We start from the raw sequence: 26,376 nt of genomic DNA on the forward strand, positions 1-26,376 counted from the left end.
TTATCAAAGTATTCTGCGCGGCAGCCACTTTGAGAAACCCTGGCCTTGGCCTATATGATGGACTCCTCCATTAAGACTGAAAGATTAATGTGAATTCCATTTTGCTTACAGGTGAAAAGAAGAAAACGAAAGCGATCGACAATGAATTAAATCCGGTTTGGAATGAAGTAAGTGGGGAATAGCTGTAACGGCAATGTAAAATAGTGATGGTTGAAATAAACACTGTCAAGAAGTGTGTGTAAAGACCGGGATTCGAACCCAGGTCTCCCTCTAGGGATGGGATGATAAGCAATATTATCGTTTATCGTGATAAAAAACACTCATGACAATAGTATCGTGGAGATTTAATTTATCGTGATATCGTCCTCCGTCATGCACTAGGATCAATTCACCTTTTACCTTTTGTACCACTTAAAACCTCTATAATTGGTAAAAGGTTCTTATAATATACGTACTTGATACAGTCTTTTTTTCACTCTCTATCAAATGCCTTTGCCAAAAAATGATAATGGATTTTGATTATCGTGATATTATCGTAAATTGCGATTTATCTGGTCACAATAATCGTGATATGACATTTTCATATCGCCCCGTCCCTATCTCCCGCATGAAACTCCAATCTCACTGATCCAAATGGATATCCCTATGGACCGAGGGAGAGGCTAGACTGTTGAGGCCATCAGGCTGAGGCAGTGTGTCACTCTGCTACATGTTCACAGGAATGTACTTTAAAATGATAGACTGGGTTAAATTAGCATTGATTAGAGAAGATGCTATTTTAAAATCACAACTTCTGTTCTTCTTTTCTTGTGACTGTAGGTTCTGGAATTTGACCTGAAAGGCGTCCCACTGGACCCTTCCTCATTCATAGATGTGATTGTGAAAGATTACGAAACCATCGGAAAAGACAAGTAAGTGTGAACAAAAATAAATGAAGTCTTTCCCCACACACACTCACGCGCATACTCACACGCACGCGCACTCACACGCGCGAAGATAGCTGATCTACATGCTCACATGCATGCCGATCAGCTATTTTCACAATATTTATCTGTGGAACCGACTCACATTAAATGAAATACCTACCAAGTGCTTGTCAGGGTGGGGGTCCCCAGTTCATATAATTATGTGTATTTTGGGGGTCATGGCAAGTTTGAGAACCCCTGGTCTAGAGGGTCTCACAGCACCCACAATCAGAAGCCCTGCTGTAATGTCTCCTCCATGCAGAACCAACGGTGATGACAGTGTTGATGGGTGCAGTAGGTGTTAAGTGTTAAGTCATGATAATACAGGTAATAACCCAGAGAAAGTTGAATCACTCTCGTCTCACCCCTTACCTTGAGAACACTGTGATTACGATCACACTTTTAAACCGTTAAGATCATGCAGGAACGCATTATTATTTTAACCATTATTTTATGCTTTAACTATTAAAAAAAAAGCAGAAAGCTGTAGACCTTTTTGAAAAATTGTGAAAATTTGGGTCTTTGTGCAAGTCGAATATTTTGACGCCATTCTATAAATGTCTTCTAAATCCTTCTTCTAAAGCAGTGGTTCTCAAACCTTTTCACGTCAAGGACCCCCGAAATTACATTTGGCCGTGGACCCCCCATCTCAAAATATGTTGTTCCAGGGACCCCCAGAAGCAGAGATTTGAGTTATAAAAGCTTGAAAATTTTATATTCAAAGATTTGCAAACATTTTCACGATTTTTCAAAAATAGCAGATCTACAAGCTCGCAGTGTGGCACTCTGTGCCACGTTGTGAGCTTGTATATCTGCTATTTTTGAAGTATAAAATAATTCCATTTGTAGTAGAGAACAACAGTGGCACTACTGAGATTTTTAGAGTTAGCTTTTGGTACACACAGACTACAGAGTATATCTCATCATAATAATGACTACACAGAAAGCAAACCAAACCACAGAACCTCCCTCTGCCACCATCATGTTCAGGCATGCTGCTTAGAGGAGGAGCTTCTTTCTTCTCCCTCAGTGAAAGTTTAGCCTTTTGTCTAACCTCCCCTTCAGGGATATCTTACTTAGACTGAGAATGACACTTTATTTATCACCAATACCAAGGTGTAGCGTTGTTTAAAAAAGCATGAACACCACAGGAACCCCCAAAACTATCAATGCACTTCCACTGGATGCTTCTATTGCAAACATAGCTGAGAAAGGAGAATTAGGAACAGCTTCTCGTATGGCTTCCTCTGCTCTGAGTCACCTCAGTGATTGCATGCAATGCAGGCGGAGGGTCTGCCAGCGCTAGGCTAAGCACTAGTCATTTTTCCGTGGTCACTGCCCTTGCGTAACCTAGCAACGAGTGGGGAGAGGGAGAGCGCAGCGAGAAAGCTTGCGCTGGCTTGTCATTGGCAGACGGCGATGACTATAGTTGGCAGCTTTAGTGGTTCTGGTTGGAAAAAGATTGGTTGTACATGTACATGCAATGTGTACACTTTCAGATCAGGAGGAGTATGATTCAGTAGTACTGCAAACACTACACACTTAGTTAACTGACGGTCCCCCAGGGGTCCGTACTTGGTCCCCTCCTTTTTCCTTGTACACCAAAACTCTTTGCTGAAAATAGACTAGCTAGCATGTGTTGCGAGCTTGTAGATCTGCCATTTTAGCCAAACATTTGCCCAGAATAGCGACGATGTCTTGTTTGTGACGTATAAATCAACAAGGTGCTCTCTCTCTCTCTCATGCCCAATTCGAAACAAGAGGAGGAATTGTAAACCAGAAAACCTGGTCTCTAATCTGTGATGCCAGCAAGCAAACATCAGACAGTCAGACAGTCTGTCTGATGTGGCTCAACTGGCTATAAGAGGATGGCTCTGTGGCCTCTGATTTGGTTTGTTTAAGGATTTTCATGTAAATGCACTTAATATGCTATTATTGTAAACGGTTTGAACTAGTCCTGCTTCACAGGTCTAAACAGGTACATGTGCCCATGGGGCACCATGTGTTATTATGATCATTGTCTCCACCAGCCGAAGGCTGAGGGAGAGTATGTTTTCCCCTCCGTCCGTCCGTCCGTCCGTCCGTCCGTGCGTCCGTCCGTCCGTGCGTGCGTGCGTGCGTCCGTGCGTCCTCGCAGTTTGTGAGCAGCTAATCTCAGTCACCGTTGGCCCGATCGCTGCCAAACTGAGCACACACACTCCCTGGATGCCAATCTAGAACCTCTGCCCCACATTTTTCAAATCAGCCTCATGGTGGCGCTATAACAGGCCGATTTGTGTGGCCTGGTTGTTACCAGCTAATCTCCGGCGCCGTTGGCCCGATCGCTGCCAAACTGAGCACACACACTCCCTGGATGCTAATTCAGAACCTCTGCCCCACATTTTTTAAATCAGCCTCATGGTGGCGCTATAACAGGCCGATTTGTGTGGCCTGGTGGAGACCTGTGCTCGGAAGAGCACTGCTTCTAGTTCACCCCTGTGTTTAAAAGGTTGGCGTGCTTGTCAGACATGGAGGAGCAAAACATGTTGTTCGACTGCAATAATTACCTGTATATCACAACTATTTAGATATGCTCTAACAAAGGGTTAGGGCTATGGTTGAATCTAGACAGTTTATTATATATGTACATTTTGATCATGGCTTTTCATTCCTTTTTTTTTTGTGCGGTGATAACCGCTTCCCACGTTTGACTTGACGTCATGTTGCCATGTAGTCATGTCCAAATGTATGCAGTACCAACAGCTGCAATACCACTGGGTAGGTTCAATTGGTGCTCTGAGCAGCCTACAGGGTCATTCGCACGCACGCACACGCACACGCACGCACACGCACACGCACACGCACACACACACACACACACACACACACACACACACACTTAATGAAATGAACTGCTCAAATGCACTGCTCCACTTCATTTTTCCTTTAAGTGTGCAGATGATGAATAGGGTCTGTGCATTAGCTCTAGTGCTTCGTTATCACACCTGATACGCTGATAAGAGTTTTGTGTGTGTGTGGGGAGGGGGGGGGGGGGGGGGGGAGAGGGGGGTCTCATCAGGAATGTGACCACCCACACTTGAGACACTGCCATAAACAAATGTCAACCCCTGTGCTCTCTTTCATGTGTTTTGTGTACAGTGTGTGTGTGTGTGTGTGTGTGTTAGTCATTTTTTAGAGAACTAATACACTCATATACCGTACGAGTATATGAGTGTACAGTTAAGTTGTGTTTCTGTAAGCATCACCAGTCTCTCTCACGTCTGTCTGACTGTATCCAGGGATGTGCATAGAATATTAGAGAGGCAGGGGCTGACATTTCTAAAAGGGCCTTTTGGTGAAGATATTGAAGATAGCGGACCTCCAAGCTCACAACGCGTCGCTCGGGTCGGCTATTTTCAGTGCTTGATACCACACTAAACTAAGCATAATCAAGTGAATACTTGAGATGTGCGTAACAGCATGGATTTCTACACAGAAAGGGCAATTCTTTCAACATAAGATGCTGGATTCAAGTTCAGGAGAGTTTGGACAAAGGCAATTCTCTTGAATGCTGCCTTCAGGTATGGCATGGAAAGAGGCATTTGCATTTCTTTCACCATAGTAAAAACTGCATTCCTGAGTCTGGAGAGGGCACTTTTTACAGATGGATAAAAGGGCAGGGGCTCAAGCCCCCTTTGATGTCTATGTGTGCACGTGCCTGGTGTCCACCTCTCATAAGGGCAACGTAACGCCCAGCACATGCCTGTGGCTCACACTCATTGTTTCCATCCGTCTGCTCCCCCCCCTCCCCCCCTGCCTTTTAGTCACTTTTTACAGGCTTGCCAGTGGAACTCGCTGGTTCTAATTATCAAAGCAATGCTGACGCTTAATCATTTTAGACAATGCTCCTTCCAAATATCTCAGTACAGTCTGGCTCTATTGCCAAACTAAAGCTTTATTGTGACAGCTTATAGATAATATACTGTATCTCTGTTGTGGGAGTTGGAGAGAATTCCTCAGGCAGCTCTATAATACTTACTGGAATCCCTCCAATGCAAGACCCAAACTAAACTGAAATTGCTATGTCCTCCTCATCATTAATTATAATGCTTTGGAATCTTTTTGGAGTTATTATGGCGTGGGTGCCGAAGGGGCCAGCTGTCTAGAACAGGGTTTTTCCTGTATCTGCTTTTCTCCCTGTATATTTGTTTGTTTGTCTCTCTCTATCTCTGTCCCCACAAAATTAGACCTATCACAGCAAACCTCACAGCTCCGCTGATGCTGCTACGCCAGTCCCAGCTCACCACCCGCCATGTTAGCACGTTGGAACATCACTGGTGCCCTGCTTGGTTCACTTTCCACCGGCAAAGAACCGGTTCCGGTTCTTTCTCCCGCCTATGGGATGAACCAGAGGTGTGCTTTTCCACCGAGAACCGGAGTTGGTTCCGAACCGTAAAAGTTGGTTCGGAAACCGGAACCACAAAATCCTTGGTTTTTCAGTGAACCACCATCTGAACTGGGGGACAATGGCTCTGGTTCAATCTGGTGGAAACGCAAGCCGGTTCTCAAGAACGAACCAAGGTTCCAAGAAAGTTGAACCGGCACTGGTTCTGGAACCACGGTTCTTTTGGTGGAAAAGGCCCCATATGTGTCATGCCTTGCAGTCTGACATGACACAGCAAGTCACCGGTGTCAACATATTGACAAGAACAATTACAGTGCGTGCTTAACAAATTACTAGCACAGGGTGGAGGGGCTACACAGGGTTTCTAACCGACAGTAACAATACATGTGCTGTTGACCCAATAATAATATGTGCAGAAGTGAAACTGGGAAGTGTTAACTATGAGCAAACAAATTTCAAAACAAAGAGGAACCACGCGTGTCTTACTGTACCACAGGTTCATGAATGACTGAAACAGGAGAGGGTAACCACGACAACTTTGCTCTACTTCAATATTTATTTTTGCCACCATTCACCAAGGGCAACAGTGCAATGACAATTGACATAGGTTACGGACACACAACTGCGTCAGAGGCGGTGTGGTGTAGCCAACCCATTCCAAGGTGTCAGACATGTCCATTTTGCATGTTGTCTTGTGGTCTGTGGGCGATGCTGATTTTCTAGACTAGAGTGAAGTTTGTTTGATTTGCGGTATTGTGTTTGGCTCAAATGCCTGCCAAGTTGTGTCAAAGTCCAAGAAGATACGAAGCATACATTACCTAAAAATAAGTAATTAGAATAGAAAAGGTCACCACACACTCTTAACTTGCAATATTTATTAGGAGTCTGGCCTGAGTACAAACTAATTGGGTTCTGAGCTGGGTGTGACTGCACAGCTTTGCAGTTCAGACATCCCCACACAAACCTGAGACGGCTGAGAGACAGAGAAAAGAGAGAGCCTCTGTCATGGACAGTTACATGTGCTCTGGCTCGTACCATCTTGCCACTCTCTACAATAAATGCATTTGAAACATCTACTTGACTGTGTCCCAAGCCACAGAGTTGACTGCATGGTTGCATCAACCGTGCTACAGTGACCAATTGCAGGGAGTTTTAAGGCAGGTAATCCCTTTCAGAAAGACACAGGGCGTGGCAAAAAATAAGTTAAAGGAGTAGTTCACCCACAAAATGACTTTTTTTCTATTGATTACGCACGCCATGGAGACTTGAGTTCAAAAATATTTTTTGTTTTTTGTCGCATTCCTAAGGCAAAAATTTGATTATAGTAAATTTACCCTGATGGTTTCCCCATCCAGGGCCATGCATCCGGGTCTCCATCCGGAATCAATGGGGGTAAATTTACTATAATCAAACCTTTGTCTTAGGAATGCGACAAATACAAAAAAATATTATTGAACTCAAGTCCCTATGGCATGGCATGAGTAATCAATAGGAAAAAAGTCATTTTGGGGGTGAACTACTCCTTTAACCATAGCCCCATTTCTGAAATAGCAAAAATAGTGGATCTCAACTCCACGTTGAGAGCTTGTAGATCAACTATTTTCACTATTTGTGTGGGGGTGAAAAGAGAAAATGTTTGAAAAATGGCATTCCCAAAATAGGGATGCCATGTTGAAAGCGGTTAATAAATGAATGGTTGCATTAAACAAAAGTGCCACTAGCTCAGCCAAGAATAAATCTGGGGTTATGGGTGTGTGTCTAATCAGGAAGTAGAACTTGTGTGGAGAGTGGAGTACCGGTATATTGTGCCTGTACTGATAATTATCCGTAAAATGTCAGTTTAATAATGATTTTTATCTGATTGATTTCCAGGTTCATTGGCTCAGCTAAAGTCTTTCTGAGGGACTTGGCCAGTGGTCAAACAAAGTCTCTCCCATCCAGGAATGTACCGTTGGTCAATGAGAAACAACAGGCCGTTGGGGTAATTCATTGTAAAATATTTACAGTACAATTTACGTCACCAATCCATCAGGGGACAGGGGACTGAGTCCGAAATCTCATTAGTCTTACATCTCATTAGTCCGAATTTAGTTAGGGTTAGGTTTTAGGGTTAGGTTTAGGCATAGTTTTACTGAGGTTAGGGTTAGGTTTAGGTTTAGGCACAGTATTTTCACCAGGTTAAGATCACCAGATTCTGACTAATGGGATGTAGGAACAATGAGATTTCTGACCAATGCCATGGCACCTTCAATCAAAACATTTGGATGCAATGATACTCATCAAAATGTTGTTTTTCCCCCCAGGCAACCATTAATTTGCTCATCGGGTATGAACCGCCTGCCCACAGCCATCCCAACTTAAAGGACCAGCCTGATGGATGCATGTCACAAGGGGATGTCGGTGAGTCATTCGGGAAATTTGCCTCTTTGTATTTGGGAAGGTGGTACGATTCTAGGGGTGTAACGATATAGTAACTGTATCGAAATATCGTTTTTAACTTAAAAAATTGAAGTATATCGAAATGAAAACAGCTAAAATCGAATCGTATGGTTTTATTCTGTATCGTATCGAATCGGCAGTGCAAAGAATCGGTTGTATCGATACTTCCTACTTTTCCTTTCCATATAGCTACACTGGTCTATCAATAAATGTGTGTAAAGTATGGGTTCATGTCAAGGTGCAGGTTTGTCAATATGCAATGTCCATGTATTTGGCAGATAATCACTGTGTTTACTTATTTATGTCCATAATAATACATGTTTCTCTTAAAAACCTGCACTAGCCACACCTTTCACACAGATTTAATGTCTTTGCTAAATAGTTATCGATTTTAAATCATCGAATCGAATCGTATCGTATCGCCATGAATGAACCAAAATCGTCCATGTATCGTATCGTCAAACATGTATCGTGATATGTATCGAATCGCTATTAAAATGTATCGTTACACCCCACTTTCAAGAGAATCGGATTCTCTTGAAAGTCAATCCACTCTCTCTGGTACGCACTTTGAAATGTATTGGGGGCCTGAACAATTTAGTTGAATACTAGGGGTGTAACAATACATTTTAACAACGATACGATATGCATCACGATACATGGTTGACAATACGATACATGGACAATATTGGTTCATTCATGGCAATGCGATACGATTTGATTCAATGATTTAAAATCGATATAGTAACTATTTAGCAAAAAAAATAATTTGTGTGAATCCCGTAAATAGTGCACTTTGAAATGTATTAGTGGTACATTAGGGTTCGTGTGTGGGGGGGGGGGGGGGGGGGGGGGGGCTGAACAATACCCCTGGTCTATTGAGCCGGGCAGGTGACATGGTTCAGTTATTTCATGGCCACAAAACAGGATCCCAGCCTCTTGCCTACAAAGATGAGGATATTGTGGTCATGTTCAGGTGTGCCTGAACAATACCCCCTGGTCTATTGAGCCGGCAGGTGACATGGTTCAGTTATTTCATGGCCACAAAACAGGATCCCATTCTCTTGCCTACAAAGATGAGGATCTTGTGGTCATGAGAGGATCTCATGGTCATGAAATCATGGTCAAATCTCACATCCTGTGGCACAAGATCTTCTGTGTGCTTCGTTTAGTTGTCATGGGCACTGCATTTCGTTTTTCAACAATACATTTGCTGATTTCTTTCGTGCAACATTACAGTACGAAACAAAACTATATGCCTGGCTGCCAAACTTTGCACACACACTCCTTGAATGGCAAATCACACCTGATTTCTTACATGGTCCTCTTCCAGCGCCACCATCAGTCCGATTCTTGCAAAACACATCTTTGGACATCCATATTCCCTCCTGATTGGCTACCATTGCCTTCTAAAGTTTGTGTATGCGACCTGACGGTCGCTTATCTCCCCGATTAGGGAGTCTTACTGGTAGTTATGGTTTATATCTTGTAGCCATGACTTCTTCTGCACGTGTCAGAATGCTGCTGGTGTGGTGTGAAGTCTATCATAGTTTTTTTCAGAGTTGTGTTTCTGGTTGTATGTTCCTGTCTGTGTAGTAGTAAGGTGTTCAAAATGTGTGTGTGTGTGTGTGTGTGTGTGTGTGTGCGTGCGTGCGTGCGTGCGTGTGTGCGTGTGCGTGTGGTTTTGCATCTCAGGTGGGGATGAGGATGGAGCAGAGGGGGACGAGGATATGGGAGGGGGGGCTGAGGTGGGCATTTCGGGAGCTGCCCCCCCACCGGGCCAGGCTGGGAACCAAAAAGCCATCCGTCTCAGCCGTAAAAGACAGAGAGCGCTGGTCAACAAGCCTCAGGATTTCCAGGTATTGTATTCAACACATGGTTTGGTTTTTGATAACTTTCGAAATGCAACGACCTCAAGTGTAGATAAGATGACCAATGGTGTAGCGCACTGGTTCCCAAACACTGGTTTGGACCCATTCGTGGGTCGTGGACACATTTTTGTGGGACCCTTCATTTTTTTGTTTCCTACATTTAGTTTTTAATTATTATTATTTCAAAACATGATTATTACAGTCATTTCATGAAGAAATCATAGAAAAGTCTAAGAAAGTCCATGAATTAGAAAACAAAAGTGAGCTTGTAGATCAGCTATTTGGGTCAAACTTGAGATTGAGACAGAACATCACAGGTTCAACCCTATTCCTTGAGCTTCTGGGCATGTGGATCCCCGACTACAATGCACAGTTCAACATTAGATTGACATAATTCCGATCAGAGATTCCAAACTTAACCGATTACACAAGGCATTTCTCTTGGGCTGTCATTCAGCCTATTAGCGGAACATTAGGGTCCAGGTAAGCACGGGCAAATGATGGCGATGCTTGCTGGTGACCAACAGGACGACTGTGTGTCACTGTCGTTTGTCCAGATCCGCGTTCGAGTCATTGAGAGTCGACAGTTGCCCGGCAACAACATCAAGCCGGTGGTCAAGGTGAACGTATGTGGGCAGACCCACAGGACCAGAGTTAGAAGAGGCAATAATCCATTCTTTGATGAGGTAATGAGTCAGTTACCTTACTGTAACACCACACACACACAAATGCACTGCTCTCAAAGAGAGGTTTTATGTTCAAGTGAAACTCCTCAGATTTTTCATCAGAATCGTTTATTTGTCTTGTGAGGAGGACATGCTGGAATCTGACTTAAAGATGATACACCATGAAAATTCACTTTTCCTATTTTAAAACCTTTTTTTGGGGTCCCACTAGCACCTTCTATCCTCACAAAGTCCCATTTCAGACCGTTGTGTCTTTCTCTGGTTTTGGGAAGGTGGAGGTTAAAAGCATCCCACGGGTTTCTCAAAACAGGCTGTCCAGATTTGCTGCCGTTTGTGACGTCATAAACGGCCGTTTTTGAAGTTTTTTTTTTTCAAAAGAATTTCTTTTTTTTTTCAAAAAGATTTTTTTTTGGGGGGGGAGCTGAAAATGCTCTGAGAGCCATTCAAAAATGAGAGGCTCTCTATTCAGGAGTGGTAATTTAGCCTCAAACCTTTTGAAAAACGTTTTTGGGACAAACAATATGACATAAATACTTTTTAAATGCATGGTGTATCACCTTTAAAGGGATATTTCACTTTCATAATAACCTTTGGTAATTTTGTCGTCAAATCAGCCTTTTATGAACACTCTTAACAGTTTTTAAGTTGCTTGATTCAATATTTAGATATTTGATGTAAATGTTATCAGGCATTCCAGGCCCAGGGCCTCTCCCCAAACACACCCATTGTAACTTCAAACTCCATTTTAACCATGATAGATTCATTAAAAACACCCATTATTTTTTCTGGTGACTCAAAATACGCTCCTAATAAGTGAGCAGGCTGTGTTTTTTCATTTATTTTTACTACAAACTTTTTTTTTCTTTCATTTTTTTCCATTTTCCCAAAGAATTATTGCTCACATATTAGGAGGGTATTATGAGTCCAGGGTGTTCATAAAAGCCTGATTAGACGATAAAATGACCAAAAGTCTCCGTAATCTATGCAGATTGGCAGAGACTTTCATTAGGCAGTTAATCCGATTTTCACTTATTACAGATTGTTGCAGCTTGTTTACTCGTTTTACTTCCTTTCACCTTCTGTCTCTACTACTGCAGCTGATCTCCCTTCGTTCGCTTGTAATCTAATTCCTCCCGTCTGCATCTTCTCCTATCGCAGTCCATACCAAATGGCCTAATACCTAATATGTTGTAAGTCCTATGATGTTTGACATAATGACAACTACAGCATTTTTACTTTCTCTCTCTCACATAAAAAACGTGTCAAAAGAAATATAGAAATGTGTTTCTTATGTGCTGTATGTATTGTTTGTTCCTCAGTTATTCTTCTACAACGTGAACATGCTCCCCTCAGAGCTGTTTGAGGAGTACATCACTTTTCGGGTGAGTACAGATGATTCTTGCAAATAGTTTGGCACTCCATTTAAAGATATATACTGTAGAGTAGCGAAGTTGAAACTCGTTCATCCCCTGATTCCCGGAAGTCATTTTACTATGGACAATAACATTGAGTCATCTTAAAATCTTCTCATATAAGAAACGTGGTTAAAATATAAATAACGATAGTCGATAGTCAGTCATTTATATATAGTCACTTATATTCTGTTTCTGGCGAAAATTTTACTAATTCGGCGGCAGTAAAGGCCCATTCCCACTGGGCCAGATAACAGATAAAAAAATCTCTTTCTCCAGATATTTTTCCGTTCAAAGTGGATGGTAGATACAGATAAAAAGAATATCTACCACAGATATTTTCCACAGATACTTTTATCTGTGGAAAAATATTTTTTTTTATCTGTATCTACCATCCACTTTGAATGGAAAAATATCTGGAGAAAGAGATTTTTTTATCTGTTATCTGGCCCAGTGGGAATGGGCCTTAACATTAGCGTTTTCTCGCCGCCAGTTGATTCTTCATATCCATATGAGTCAAACCGCGAAGATCATTTGATTGTTTTTGAAACACAGTTCTTAGAGTATATGACGCGATATGTAAATAATCTATGGGATATCAGAATGTGGTAAAAAAAAAAAACTATGTCTATGTGTCTGGCAAATTGTTTGGCACTACATATCAATCTGATTAAGTCATTGCTTATGTGAAATATCATGTCTTTAAAGATATAGCCTATGTCTCTGGAATTTTAGTTTTAAGATGATTCTAGAGTTTGCAGTGGTCTTGTGATGTATTATTGTTGACAGCATTTTCTCTGGCTTCTCTCATGCAGGTCTATGACTCCTACTCGCTCAGAGCAGACAGTCTAATGGGGGAGTTCAAGGTCAAGTATGCTTTCAAACAGCTTTAAAATGTATGATCTACCTAGAGCAGTGGTTCTCATACTGCAGACTGAAAATAACTTCATACTTGACGTTTAAACTGAAGTGATATTGATGAATTCCAAATATTATCAATATTTGGAATTTATTATATTTATATTTATTTATATGTATTAGTTTTATTATATTATTCTGCGGCAGCCCCGGACTGGTGTCACTACTTTGAGAAACCCTGACCTAGTGTTCTGTCTACCGGTAGCATTGGATCTTTACAGTCCTACATAATGAAGATGTTGTTCCACTAACTTGACATTCATGCCTTTGTTTATCTAGGTGGACGTTGGCTTCATCTACGATGAGCCTGGTTAGTATTGGATGTTTTTTTTTCTTCTCTCAGGCCACGTTTGGTCGACAACGGTCTCTAGAGAAATCGCAGAAGTCTCATTGCGTTCTCACTTTTTATTCTGCGTTTAGACCATAGACTGTAGAAAAATATGGACGAAGCGAAGCCATTGGTTTCTATGCAGCGCAAATGGCCCTTTCTACCCCTTGGAATGAGTGTCGCCATCATAGAATTGTAAAGGCATCAGAGATGCTATTGGCTGCCAACGGTCACGTGCAACGCAGGGATACATGGGAGAATGTGGTCGGAGCCTCCCGAAATACAGCAAACGAAGAAGAACACAGCCGGCTAGTATCAGTTTAGTGGGCCACGCCCACCCGCAACTTTATCATTTATTTTAATATACATTGGACCACATTTCGACAAAACGAATATGATGGTGATTGAAAGGCATTTTTTAACTAGCGATAGGAACCATACAGTATTCATGAAAATGTTAATTATCTTAGAAAACAAAAGGGGAAAATGAATGGGATCCAATGGAGGGCAATTCTTTTTGCGATCGGCCGGGGGGGAAAACAGCGCAACTAGCGGCCAATCATAGGAAGTTTTAGTTCCGTATTGGAGTCATTTTAAATCGGCAGAACTATGCCCCTGGTTTAGACGGACACTCAACAGTGATTGAAAACGCTGTAGTGTGCATGTCATGTCACTAGATGGCACTGACGCACTACTTCCTTGTTTACATTCACCAGTGCGCTATTATTGTTTCCGTAAGAGATGCCTTGTAAAGGAGCGCTTGTTTACCGTTGTGACGACGGTGGCGCGCCGTCTCAAGTGGACTCGAGCCACGTGAGACACCACCGAGCGAGCTAAAGCGACCGCGTCGCCGTGTCGAGCGTTGCAAAGTCCGCTTGAGCCGACTCAGTACCGTCCGAGTTACGTCCCGATAGGGACAGAATCGCAAATCTTCGTCCCCTCGACTTTCGCCACCTCCACGTGGTCCAAGAGAACACAGCGGAGTACTCCCTACTTGGTTTGGTGGTTTTGATGGTTTCAATTTGTTGCGTTTTCAACCCCTGAAAATGCCGTTGTCATCTAAACGGACAGCATATCTGACATTTTATTTAGCCTAAACCCTTTGTCGTGTGAACGGCGCAGAATTCCTTAGTGTGTGCGCGGTGCGAGTGTGACTGTGCTGTGTGTCATTTGCAGCTCATGCTGTCATGAGGAGATGGCTTCTCCTGAGCGATCCTGATGACTCTAGCTCGGCGGCCAGAGGTTACCTGAAGGTCAGCGTGGTGATTGTTGGAACTGGAGATGAACCACCGGTACGAAGTTACCTCAAACTCACTGTCCCCTTATCGCTGTAGAGCAAGGGCCTTCAATGTTTTCAGGCCAACATTTTCAGGCCCTCCTGTTAAACATTGTGTCATTGAGTCTCTTCTTTGTCCATGCAGAGTGAGAGGAGGGACAGCAATGATGAACAAGATGACATGGAGAGTAACCTGCTGGTACCGGCTGGTGTCGCGTTACGATGGGTCACTCTGAACCTCAAAGTCTACCGTGCTGAGGATATGCCCCAAAGTAACTATCTCTGATTTGATCACATACCTGATAATATGTCTCTTTCAGTAAAATATCAAGCAAACAAAATAACAATATATTGTAATTGCAGTGGATGATGCGTTTATCCAGACAGTCAAAAATGTTTTTGGAGGCGAAGGCGACAAGAAAAACTTGGTGGATCCCTTTTTGGAAATCGGCTTTGCTGGCAAAAAGGTACCCTAGTACAGCATGTCCAAGTACTATACAAACAAACACAAGAGAATACAGATTCAAGATGTTTGGTTTGAATTTGTTTTAGCTGTGCACCAAGATCATAGAGAAGAACGCAAATCCAGAGTGGAACCAATTAATCAACCTCCAGGTCAAGGTATGAATGATGAATATTATGATGTTCTGCTAAATTAAAAGGTATGGTAAGTGATTTCACTTCCAGTTTCAGTTTTCATGTAGGTAACAGGAGGGGCCTTCCTCCAATCATGATCAAGTGCTGCGCTTAATGCCCGCCTCCACTTGACCATGATTGGAGGAAAATATCCCAGCAGTTTTGGTGGAGCAACGGAAACTGCTTTTTTCTCCTCACAGGAGATAAGGCTGAAGTCCAAACATGGACCAAACACTCCATAGTAACTATTACTATCAGAACATATAGACCCATTTTGTTATTATTTGAATTAAATGAAATCACTTACCCTACCTTTAATTTAGGCAAGATACACTGTCATCTGATGGAGAATAAATGAACCTTAACCCTCCTCCTTTGTGTTGTACAGTTCCCCTCGATGTGTGAGCGTATCAAGCTGACAATTTATGACTGGTAAGCTACAGAAACCTTCATACAAGTGGATGGCATAACAAACCAGTGACAAACCAGTTTATCATACCAGTTCACTCCTTTATAGCATAACAAACCAGTGACGAACCAGTTTACCATATCATTTCGCTCCTTTCAGGGATCGTGTGACCCAGAACGACACCATCGGCACCACCTTTTTGAATTTGAGACAAATAGCATCGTCCGGGGGTGAGATTGAAGGTAATAACAGAATGTTTGTCTGTTTATGACCACTACATATTATGTGCAGTACTTTGAATTGATTGCCATGTTGTTGAAATGTGCTGCACAGATGCACTTGCCTTGTCTTGCTTAGAATGGCCAACCTAGAAAGGACGTATTTAGTGAAGTTAGAAAGGATAGATGTCCCACATTCAGGGGGGGACTGGGCATCTGGCATACCGGGCATTTGCCCGGTGGGTCGACTATCCAAGTTGGCCTGTGGGCCACTTGTATTTTACCAATGTATTTTTTGCTACCATTTTAGGATCATTGTGAGCATGTAGATCTGCTATTTTCACAATGTTCGCCTATTGCTTACTTAATATTTGACAGTCTGGCCAGTTTGGTATTAAACAGTCTTGAAAGTCCTTAAATTGTCACTTTATAAATGTGCAGATACCCTGTATACACTTATACTGTGTGTTGGTTTGTTTACCGTTGAGTGAGAAAAAAAATTACATTAAGCTAATCATCTGGGGACCCCACAACATAACTTGGGGACCCCACCCCAAGTTTGAGAACCACTGATTTAGGGTAAGGATTCAGGGAGGGCATTCCCATGGGTCTTCCTGTCCAGTTTGTTGGGTGGCCATCAATTGGAGGAAGGACCCTTTCAGCTGGATTATTGTCAAATCACTGTTACTTTTATGTTGCACATCTTGTAATTAATTTCTAATACTTTTATGTTGCATATCACATCTCGTATTGTGTAATTAACCTTTCAAACTCATTTCGTATGTGCCTTTTTTATGTTTGAAACAGACATGCCTGCTGAAAGTGAAAGTGCATTGTCCGCCGAACGTAAGAGATGATTTGCATGTTTGCATGCATGCATGCATGCAGCTGTTGTTTAGAAGCCATGTTTGAAACAGCCATAATGCAGCTACTAACTATACAGCTGTCTCTTGTTGTCTGTGTGTGTCCCTCCACGTCCTGTTGTCTTCCAATAGTACACTACAGAATCCTGAGAGTTAATTAACTGATCTGATTAATGATTACTTTGGCCAGAATTGGCTTAACCCTGGGAAACAGCTTCCAGATTATAAGCAGACCCTTTACACACACGGCAGACACGCAGCTACGAGTTGATATAACTCTTAAAAGTGTAACATCTTTAACAATGAACCTAACACTCAGGATACTGCGGTGGATTGCAGTGAATCTACAAGCTCTCAACAAGTCACCAAGTGACTTTTTGAGAGCTTGTAGATCAACTGTTTTCACGATTTGTTTGTGGGCGAAAAGAGAAAATGTTGGAAAAGGTACGTGTAACGGAGGTGATCCGAACCTCCCCACCCGGTTTCGAACCCGGGTCTCTCGCGTTAAAGTCCAATATCTTAACCATCACTCCAAAGGGACATCCCTATGGAACGAGAGCAGATACTAGACTTTTGAGGCTTCCGGCTGGGGCTGCGGCTCACCACACTGTGCAACTCACTACACTCACCCCCCCTTTGACCTCCTCCTACGGGGAAGCCAGATCCAGGTCACGGCACCAATGTAACAGAGGTGATCCGAAGATTCCGAACCTCCACACCCGGTTTTGAACCCGGGTCTCCCGCGTGAAAGTCCAATATCTTAACCATCACTACAAAGGTACATCCCTGTGGAACGAGAGCAGATACTAGACTTTTGATGCTTCAGGCTGGGGCTGCGGCTCACCACACTGTGCAACTCACTACATACGCCTTATAATGTACATATATTCAAAGATTTGCACATATATTAACGACTTTTCAAAAAACAGCAGATCTACAAGTTCACAGAGTAGCACTCGGTGCCGAGCTGTGTGCTTGTATATCTGCTATTTTTCAATAGCTAAAGTATAAAATAATTAAGGCCCCTCCACCTTGGGCCCTAGTAATTCAGTCCCACTCCCCCCCCCCCCCCCCTTTGTGACGCCTCTGCCCCCAAACACGTGCTGTATACTTATGAGTTATTGTCCTGTAATACAAAAGCATATTATACGTGTAACTTACGTTGTGTTCCAGTCAGCACGGCAGAGTCTGAAGTGGGTTTTCTCCCAGCCTTTGGGCCGTGTTATGTTAACCTTTACGGGAGCCCCAGAGAATTCACTGGCCTCCCTGATCCATATGACGAGCTCAACATGGGCAAGGTAAGTCCACATGCACTCAAGTTAATACTATCACAGACGCATTTATTCGATCTCCTCGCTACACTTTCATCCAATGCATATAGCTTGCATCACATTTATGATTTAATTTCATATTGGACACACGCATTTGAACGTTAACCCCCACTAGGCAAACAGGTGTCCAAATGGCTTCTCAGTTTTAGCTTTACAATACCAGTAAGACTCCCTAATCGGGAGATAAGCGACCGTAGGTCGCTTATCTCCACAAATAGGGCAAAAATGTGTTTTTCCAAAATCTTCCTGATCCATGTTGATGACATGAGTGTAGACATGCTGTGTAGTGATTTTCGTGATTTTAGGGCAAAATCTGTAGGAGCAGTGTCCAAAAATGTGTTTTTAAAAATTGGCCTGAAGGTGGCGCTATATGGGACAGATTCATGGTGATGGGATGAGTGTAGACATACTGTGTAGCGATTTGCGTGATTTTAGGGCAAAAACTGTAGGAGCAGTGTCCAAAAATGTGTTTTAAAAATCGGCCTCATGGTGGCGCTAGAAGAGGGCCATGTGAGAAATGAGGGGTGGGGTGTCCGCGTTGCCTTGGCGGACGAATAGGTACCGGCCCCGGCTCTCCCGGACCCTCCTAGCCCGAGTTACGGCATTTTATGTGAGCTGCAGTGGAGGGGGTCCTCCACTGGGGGCGCCACCACTTTTGCATCCGTTCTGGAGCAGCAGGAGTCGGTGGTCCCCGCGAATTCCCCGTGAGCAGCCCCGTTGGGATGGTCATTTGGTCATTTTTGCACATTTGGTCATTTTTTACATCTGGGGGTCCCCCAGGGACCTGGGGGTCCCTGGAGCTCCGGGGGTCCTTGGAGGTTGTAGTTTGGCAGCCAAGGAGCGTGTGTGCAAAATTTGGCATGGATCGGGGCAACGGTTGCGGAGATATGAGCAGGGCAATAGTGTGACGTGTGAGGTGTGACAGACAGACGGACAGACAGACAGACAGACAGACTGACTGACTGACAGTTTGTGCAGGTTTTGATAGTAAGTGCGACCTACGGTCGCAATAATTGGCGTGTCATGCCTTTTCTCCCAAATGAAGCAATATTTGTTTCATTTCTACTCTATTTGCTTTCTTCCAGGGCGAAGGGGTGGCCTATAGGGGGAGGGTCCTCATTGAATTATCCACTCAGCTGGAAGGAAAACCTGAGAAGAATGTGGATGACATCTCGAGTGATGACATCCTGGTGGCTCAGGTACTGAGAAAAGACAACAACTACTAGACCTTATGATAATATAAACTAGAACTCTGTCGAGGTGCCAACTTGCGTCTCATGCACAAGTATGGCCTACTTGTGCGCCATGAGGTGCGCTCACCACTGGCATCACACGATCACCCCTGGCGATGCCAGTGACATCACCACTGGCATCACCAGGAATGCTGGTCCCTCATTGGCTGTTAATGATGACGTTGCCAGAAATGCTGGTCCCTGATTGGGCTACAGGCTCAAACAGACACAGACATCGACATACATAGGCAGCTGAACGCAGTACTTGCACGCTCTGCTGGCGCAAGTAAGAGATAAGTCGCCTCCCCCTCACACAAATGACTCATAGTCAAGATGCTGTGTGGAGATATTGTGGCTTAACATGAATACCATTACTACACCATTCACCTACTGCAGTGGTTCTCAAAAATAGTTCTCTAAAATATTTGTCATTTTATCGTCTAATCAGGCTTTTGGGAACACCCATGACAGTTTTTGAATGTCTTCATTCAGTATTTAGATATTTGATATTCATTTCCCCCCATTTTCCCCCATTCAGGACCTTCCTATACAAACCCATTATAACTTCAAACTCCATTTTAACCATGATAGATTCAATTAAAACACCTGTCCTTTTTTCTGTTCTTCATTGTTTTGTGCTTTAACTATTGAAAAATAGCTGATATACAAGCTCACAGCACGGCACCGAGTGCCGCGCTGCAAGCTTGTATATCTGCTTTTTTCCAATGGTTAAAGCACAAAATAATGAAGAACATTCATGAAGAGGCCCGCAGTGAATCCTTGTACTCAAGGCCCAGAATTTGGTGCGACACCCCTGCACACGTGACGTTGGTGACCCCTGCCCTCTCTCTCTCTCAGAAATACCAGCGCAGGAGGAAGTTCTCGCTGTGTGCCGTGTTCCACAGTGCCTGCATGCTGCAGGAGCCAGGAGAACCCATCCAGTTTGAGGTCAGCATCGGGAACTACGGCAACAAACTGGACTCCACCTGCAAGCCCCTGGCATCCACCACCCAGTACAGCTTTGCCGTGTTCGACGGTAAGAAGTAAAGAACAAGCTGTATTAAAAAAAAAACAAAAAAAAAACAATTAGGTTGGTTTCCTGTCGCCTATGGAATCGTCAGATTCTAATGCGCAAACAAGCCAAGTGTAAACCTTATTTAGGGCATAGCAGTGGATGTGGTTTTCTGTTGCCAAGGAAGAGAAGGTTTATTCAACTAGTTTAAGCCCAGAATCAAGCCATCCAGAATCCTGGTGAATCATGAAAATAAAACCTTTGATTCTGTAAAAAAAAAAAAAAAAAAAAAGAAGAAAAGAATAGGGCTACTTAATTTATAATATACTACATTTATAATACCCTTGTTAAGCGTTTTTATTTATTTTATTTTATAAATAATAATAAAATAAAACTCTGCTGACACCAACATAGACACACGGTCTGGTTGCCACACTAACTATAGAGGCTTTACAGTTCAGTACAGTTATTACAGTATTTCTACTGCTGGTGTTTGATATGACTGTGTGTGTGTGTGTGTTATGGCCAACAGGTAATCAGTACTATTACCTTCCCTGGGCTGACACCAAGCCTGTGGTGATCCTCACCTCCTTCTGGGAAGATATCAACCACCGTCTGGATTCAGCCAACATCCTCCTCTTCATCGCAGAGAGACTGGTGAGAACCAGCCTGGGATCAGTACCATATTGGGGTTTCCGATGCGGTTGGAACAGAAATAACTTGTGTAGTTTTTACATAATTTTGTAGTCATCAGAAGGCACGTGCAAACATAGACATCAAAGGGGGCTTGATCCCCTGCCCTTTTATCTGTCTGTAAAAAGTGCCCTCTCCAGACCATGAATGCAGTTTTTACTATGGTTAAAGAAATGCAAATTCCGTCTTTCCATGCCATACATTGAACTTCCTGAAGGCGGCATTAAAGAGAATTGCCTTGTCAATGTACTTGAATGCAGCATCTTATGTTGAAAGAATTGCTCTCTCTGTGTAGAAATCCATGCCATTACGCCACGTCTCAGTTCAGTGGGGTATCAAGCACCGGAAATAGCCAACCTTCAAGCGCTTGGAGGTCTGCTATTTTCGATACTTTCACCAAAAGGCCCTTTTAGAAATGTCAGCCCCTGCCTCTCTCATTCTCTGCACGTCCCTGGTCATCAGGCATCTCCAAAATGATTAGTTTAATGTTGTTCTTTTTTTTTCTTCTATAAATCACACGGCTCTGTTTAGAACTCTGTGGTGAGAAGCCCCCCCCAAATTACTTTCGGGGGTCCCTGTACAAATCGATCTACAAACTCACAACGTCTCGCACTGGCATTGGGAACTCTTAGATCTGAAATGTTCACAATATTTATATTTGGGAAGTCAGGGTTCATATTCAGGGTTCATATTCTTTGGCTCTTTCTTCCAGGAGTCCCACCTCACCTCTTTAAAAACCGCCATCCTAGCTAAGATGCCCGAGAACCGTCTGGCAGAGATCTGGCTCAAACTCATCAACCACTTGATTGAGGACCTCAGCAGGTGAGACTGACTGACATGAGCTCATGGTCGTATCAGGCCTAGTGTCACATGTACTGTCTGTATGTAACATGCACGGTATGTCGCAATTAAAACTAAATGTGTGAAGTTGTAAGAAAATGGAAATTTGTGGAGAGTGTTAAAGGGATGATGATTTTGTTTTATAAGCCAACTGGGATGTTACATTACTCTTTTCTAATAGATGTTTTGTATTTGGTTTTGGATAAATTAACCACCATCTGTTTCCAGGGGAAAACCTTTGCAGAAAATAGCCAATCAAATGGTTCATTGAATCTATTTAGTGACAAAAAAAAAAAGAAGAAAAAAAAAAGAGCACAGAGCAATTTCCGTCATTCAGTCAATGCATCACTGAGGATGAAAACACACGAAAGCCTGAATAGAAAGTCTATAATAAGCTCTGTAGCAAACAATGGTTTATGATATTAACTCACAAAGTAATCTCCTTAAATCAATTTTTTTTAATCAGATGTATTTACCTGTATATAGCCTCAGGAACAAAGCTTCATTATTCACAGTAGAAATATGACAGTAACTTGTGAGATAAAAACGTGAGATTAATGTGAAATTCCAACATGTCGGAACAAAATGTGAAATCTAATTGCGACCGTCAGGGAGCAGTTTACTATGAAAACCTCCACCGGCCGTCCGTCCGTCCGTCCGTCCGTCCGTCCGTCCGTCACACGTCACACGTCACACGTCACAACTTTGCCCTGCTCATATCTCCGCATCAGTATGACATCACACCACATGTGTACACAAACCTTTGTGTACGTTGCTGTGGCAACAGTCTGTTGTTGCTGGTTTGTTAGTGTACGTTAGCAACCACCTTAGCAACCATGGTTTTACCCTAGCAACCAACTGTTTACCCTAGCAATCAACTGTTTACCATAGCAACCAGATACGCAGAGCAGGGATTTCTCCATAATATATGGGCATAAAAGGGATTCTGTTAGGGATCTCCATATATGGGCATAAAAGGGATTCTGTTAGGGATCTCCATATATGGGCATACAAGGGATTCTGTTAGGGATCTCCATATATGGGCATAAAAGGGATTCTGTTAGGGATCTCCATATATGGGCATAAAAGGGATTCTGTTAGGGATCTCCATATATGGGCATAAAAGGGATTCTGTTAGGGATCTCCATATATGGGCATAAAAGGGATTCTGTTAGGGATCTCCATATATGGGCATAAAAGGGATTCTGTTAGCTGTTAGTGATCTCCATATATGGGCATAAAAGGGATGCTGTTAGGGATCTCCATATATGGGCATAAAAGGGATTCTGTTAGGGATCTCCATATATGGGCATGAAAGGGATTCTGTTAGGGATCTCCATATATGGGCATAAAAGGGATTGTATCCCAGATGATGCACTGTTAGGAGATCCACACTAACAGAATCCATATATGGTCCTACCGACAGCTGCTATAAGCCAACCCTGGCGATAAGGTCTGAGTCGAAGAAATGCTTCTTTCCTGGCAAGAATTGCCCCTTTATACTGTAGGGCTCGTTTGTGTATTGTATGACATCACGCCACATCATCGGCTGAGGACTGTGTGATGTCATCATATCTCCATATATGGAGACATAAGTTGCTCATGCCCAAATATGGGCTGGTGAGGTCAGACTTAGTGTGATGCGTAGGTTATCTCCATATATGGAGATTCAACTTCAATGAGTAACCATGGCAAACTGTCAACTGCCCGTATGTCTTGATAATTGGTAAAACAAACTTTTGGCCTATTTGTGGAGATAAGCGACCAACGGTCGCTTATCTCCCGATTAGGGAGTTTTACTGGTGTTAGTTACTGTATGTTAACCACAGACCTTATTGTCTTCATAAATGAAAACCCCTATTTGTGAAATAAAACACTGGGAATCAAATTTGTCAATAGAAATCACAGTGAACTTCTAGGACTACAACTTGTCTTTGATGGAGTTGTGCTTCGTTTCAAAGTGAGTTATTCCGAATTAACGTTGATTAACAAACACCTCTGATAGTTTCCAGCTTCCGGAGCTGGAGGGCTGCCAGAACCTGACTGCGCTGGACCTGCAGATAAAGAAGTTGCGCGATTGCGCGGCGGCCAACATGAGGCAGCTGGCCGGACGCATGAAAGAGGAGGCTGTTGACGTTAAAGCCACTATCAGCGACATCGAAGACTGGCTGGACAGACTGAAGCAGCTGGCAGAGGAGGTGAGGATTGAAACCATCCAACACTTCTGTACTACCGTACTGTACGGAGCCAAGAAAGCAAGCTATTGGCGAAACAATGATGATGCTGAGATGATAGTAACAAAATATAACGATTGTTAAAGGTAGGGTAAGTGATTTAATTGAATTCAAATAATAATAACAAAATGGGTCTATGTTCTCATAGTACTAGTTACTATAGAGTGTTTGGTCCATATTTGGACTTCAGCCTTATCCCTTGTGAGGAGAAGCAGTTGTGAGGAGAGGCAGTTTTGGTGGAGGAGACAGGTTTTCCTCCAATCAGGATAGAGTAGGGCCTTCCTCCAATCATGGTCGAGTGGGGGCGGGCCTCATGCGCACCATGGCCCTCCCGCACTTGATCATGTTTGGAGGAAGGCCCCCGCCTGTCACCTACATGAAAACTGAATCACTTACACTACATTTAAATGGTGAAGAAATATACATTTTTAAAGAAGAATCACACCTGTTTGAAGTGAGAGGTGCTGCTGATGATGATAATATCTCTCTCTCTCTCTCTCTCTCTCTCTCTCTCTCTCTCTCTCTCTCTCTCTCTCTCTCTCTCTCTCTCTCTCTCTCTCTCCCTCCTTCAGCCTCAGAACAGCATGCCAGATATCATCATATGGATGTTGAGAGGAGAGAGACGGGTGGCGTACGCCCGCGTACCGGCCAACCGCATCCTCTACTCCACCTTCAACGAGCAGGCCTGTGGGAAGTTCTGTGGAAAGACCCAGACCATCTTCATGCAGGTATACCTCCAGCACCAGCCCTGAGACAACAGCTCTTCTAAAACCTTGCTGTGTCTTTTACTGTCAACCCATCAAATAACCTGGAACGCATTATTACGCATTAGTACTTTAACCATTATTGTATGCTTTAACTATTAAAAAATAGAAGATATTGTCATTGTCTGGCCAAAACTCAATTTTTTAGGTTTTTGATTTTTTGGCATAAATCAGGGCTATTGAACACCCTTTTATGTCTGAGTGTTGGTTAAAATAATATTAAACCAATGAAAAGTAGTAAAAATCCCTTCGTTCAAAACCTCCTAACTCCACTTGAGCTCATTTTCCCGAAAATGAACATTTTGGAGTTAGGAGGTTTTGGCCCGACAGCAGAGATATACAAGCTCACAAGCTTGTAGACGGCTATTTTAGAAAAATCATGAACATTTATGCAAATCTTTGAATATATCTTTTTTTAAAGCGAACATGCTATTTTGAGAGCAGCCAAATACATATTTCTAGGTGTCCTTGACATGAACATTTTTGAGAAACACTGATGATAGAAACGAGTTTTTCAAAAACCCTAGAAGGATTTAGAAGACTTTTATAGAATCGGGTCAATATATTCAAAGACTTTTCCAGATTTTTCAAACATAGCAGATCTACAAGCTCGGTGCCGCGCTGCGAGCTTGTATATCTGCTATTCTTTTAATAGTTAAAGCATAAAACAATGGTTAAAGTAATAATGTGTTGCAGGTGTTAATGGCTTTAAAACCTTGCAGTGTCTTTTACTATGAAAAAGATAATAATAATAAAATCTCTTGTTGTTTGTTAGTACCCCATGGACAAGAACAAAGGTCTGAAGGTCCCGGTCCAGCTTCGTGTCAACATGTGGCTGGGTCTGTCTGCCCACGAGAAGAGGTTCAACAGCTTCTCCGAGGGAGCCTTCAGTGTTTTTGTTGAAATGGTATCTATTACATAGCATTGTTGTTTTGGAGTTGCTGAGTAATAGATTGTGTATCCATTTTATTGAACGCAATCCGTAAGCGTCAGTGGTCATCGCCATGCTCGCATGTGGTGGTTATTTTTTGTCAAAGTTCCATTTTTGCCACAGACATACAAAATGAGACACTAATATTACCAGAAACACATGAGCTAGCCCTGAATGACCATAACAGGTTACTCTGATAGTGTACAAATGGACCCTTACGGACCCCTTACTTACTTGCTTGTGCACTGTCAGAGGAATACCAGTAGAGTTAAGGTCGCCCGGAAATCCCGAGGTGCGTTCGGAAATGAGCACTCAACGACCCTACTCAGAAGATGGGGTTTGGCGTTGTGGTGCGTCAGTGCGGTGTTATGATTGGTTGGTTTTCATGGCAGTGTCTCGAGCGCTTCTCAGCTTTGAACAGTGGAGGAAATTATCGCAAAATGCACCATTTGCGGCTTTTGGGGTTTATTGTTACACACATCAACAAGTAAACTAACAGATAGGAAGGCCAATGTTATGAATTAAATTACCTTTCAATAGCAACGTTACGTTAGCAACTGCTGCTTTTCAGAAAGTTTACCTTCAGAGTTCAGACTGAAAAAGCGCACCGCTGACCCTTAACTGGTCGTTCGTAAATAAGCCACACTGAGTGCACTCTACAACGTCACAGACCACTGCACTCACTACACTGAGCACACACCCGGTGCGCATTTCCAAACACACCCCCCGTTTCCCAGTGACCCTCATTCCGGCGACATACCCTGACAGAGTTAAGTGGGCCTCCTTACAAATAAAACATTTGAGAACCACTAGTACTAGTGGACTCCTAATGTGCCATAGTGTCGTAGTAAATACGAGTCATCGTCAACCTGGAGACTGACATTTGGTATTTGGGTCTTATGATCAAAATAAGAACATTATAATGGTGTATAAA

At 42.9% G+C, this 26,376-nt stretch overlaps 1 protein-coding gene across 1 annotated transcript in view; it reads left to right on the plus strand.

The window, feature by feature from the left end:
- Positions 1-26,376, plus strand: part of myofl (myoferlin like) — a 63,233-nt gene that overhangs the window by 1,358 nt on the left and 35,499 nt on the right. Inside the window, exons 2-25 of the mRNA XM_080740828.1 lie at positions 112-167; positions 820-911; positions 7,222-7,330; positions 7,653-7,749; positions 9,484-9,647; positions 10,217-10,345; positions 11,665-11,727; positions 12,573-12,623; positions 12,955-12,985; positions 14,180-14,295; positions 14,425-14,551; positions 14,643-14,746; positions 14,832-14,900; positions 15,304-15,347; positions 15,484-15,566; positions 16,350-16,388; positions 17,579-17,703; positions 18,822-18,935; positions 19,827-20,004; positions 20,513-20,637; positions 21,386-21,495; positions 23,519-23,711; positions 24,320-24,475; positions 25,287-25,418. Of these exons, the coding sequence (XP_080596954.1) occupies positions 112-167; positions 820-911; positions 7,222-7,330; positions 7,653-7,749; positions 9,484-9,647; positions 10,217-10,345; positions 11,665-11,727; positions 12,573-12,623; positions 12,955-12,985; positions 14,180-14,295; positions 14,425-14,551; positions 14,643-14,746; positions 14,832-14,900; positions 15,304-15,347; positions 15,484-15,566; positions 16,350-16,388; positions 17,579-17,703; positions 18,822-18,935; positions 19,827-20,004; positions 20,513-20,637; positions 21,386-21,495; positions 23,519-23,711; positions 24,320-24,475; positions 25,287-25,418 (2,507 nt within the window). The remainder of the gene's footprint in view (positions 1-111; positions 168-819; positions 912-7,221; positions 7,331-7,652; positions 7,750-9,483; positions 9,648-10,216; positions 10,346-11,664; positions 11,728-12,572; positions 12,624-12,954; positions 12,986-14,179; positions 14,296-14,424; positions 14,552-14,642; positions 14,747-14,831; positions 14,901-15,303; positions 15,348-15,483; positions 15,567-16,349; positions 16,389-17,578; positions 17,704-18,821; positions 18,936-19,826; positions 20,005-20,512; positions 20,638-21,385; positions 21,496-23,518; positions 23,712-24,319; positions 24,476-25,286; positions 25,419-26,376) is intronic.

The sequence above is a fragment of the Nannobrachium achirus genome (genome assembly GCF_963921795.1).
Source record: "Nannobrachium achirus genome assembly, chromosome: 13".
Lineage (NCBI taxonomy): Eukaryota > Metazoa > Chordata > Actinopteri > Myctophiformes > Myctophidae > Nannobrachium > Nannobrachium achirus.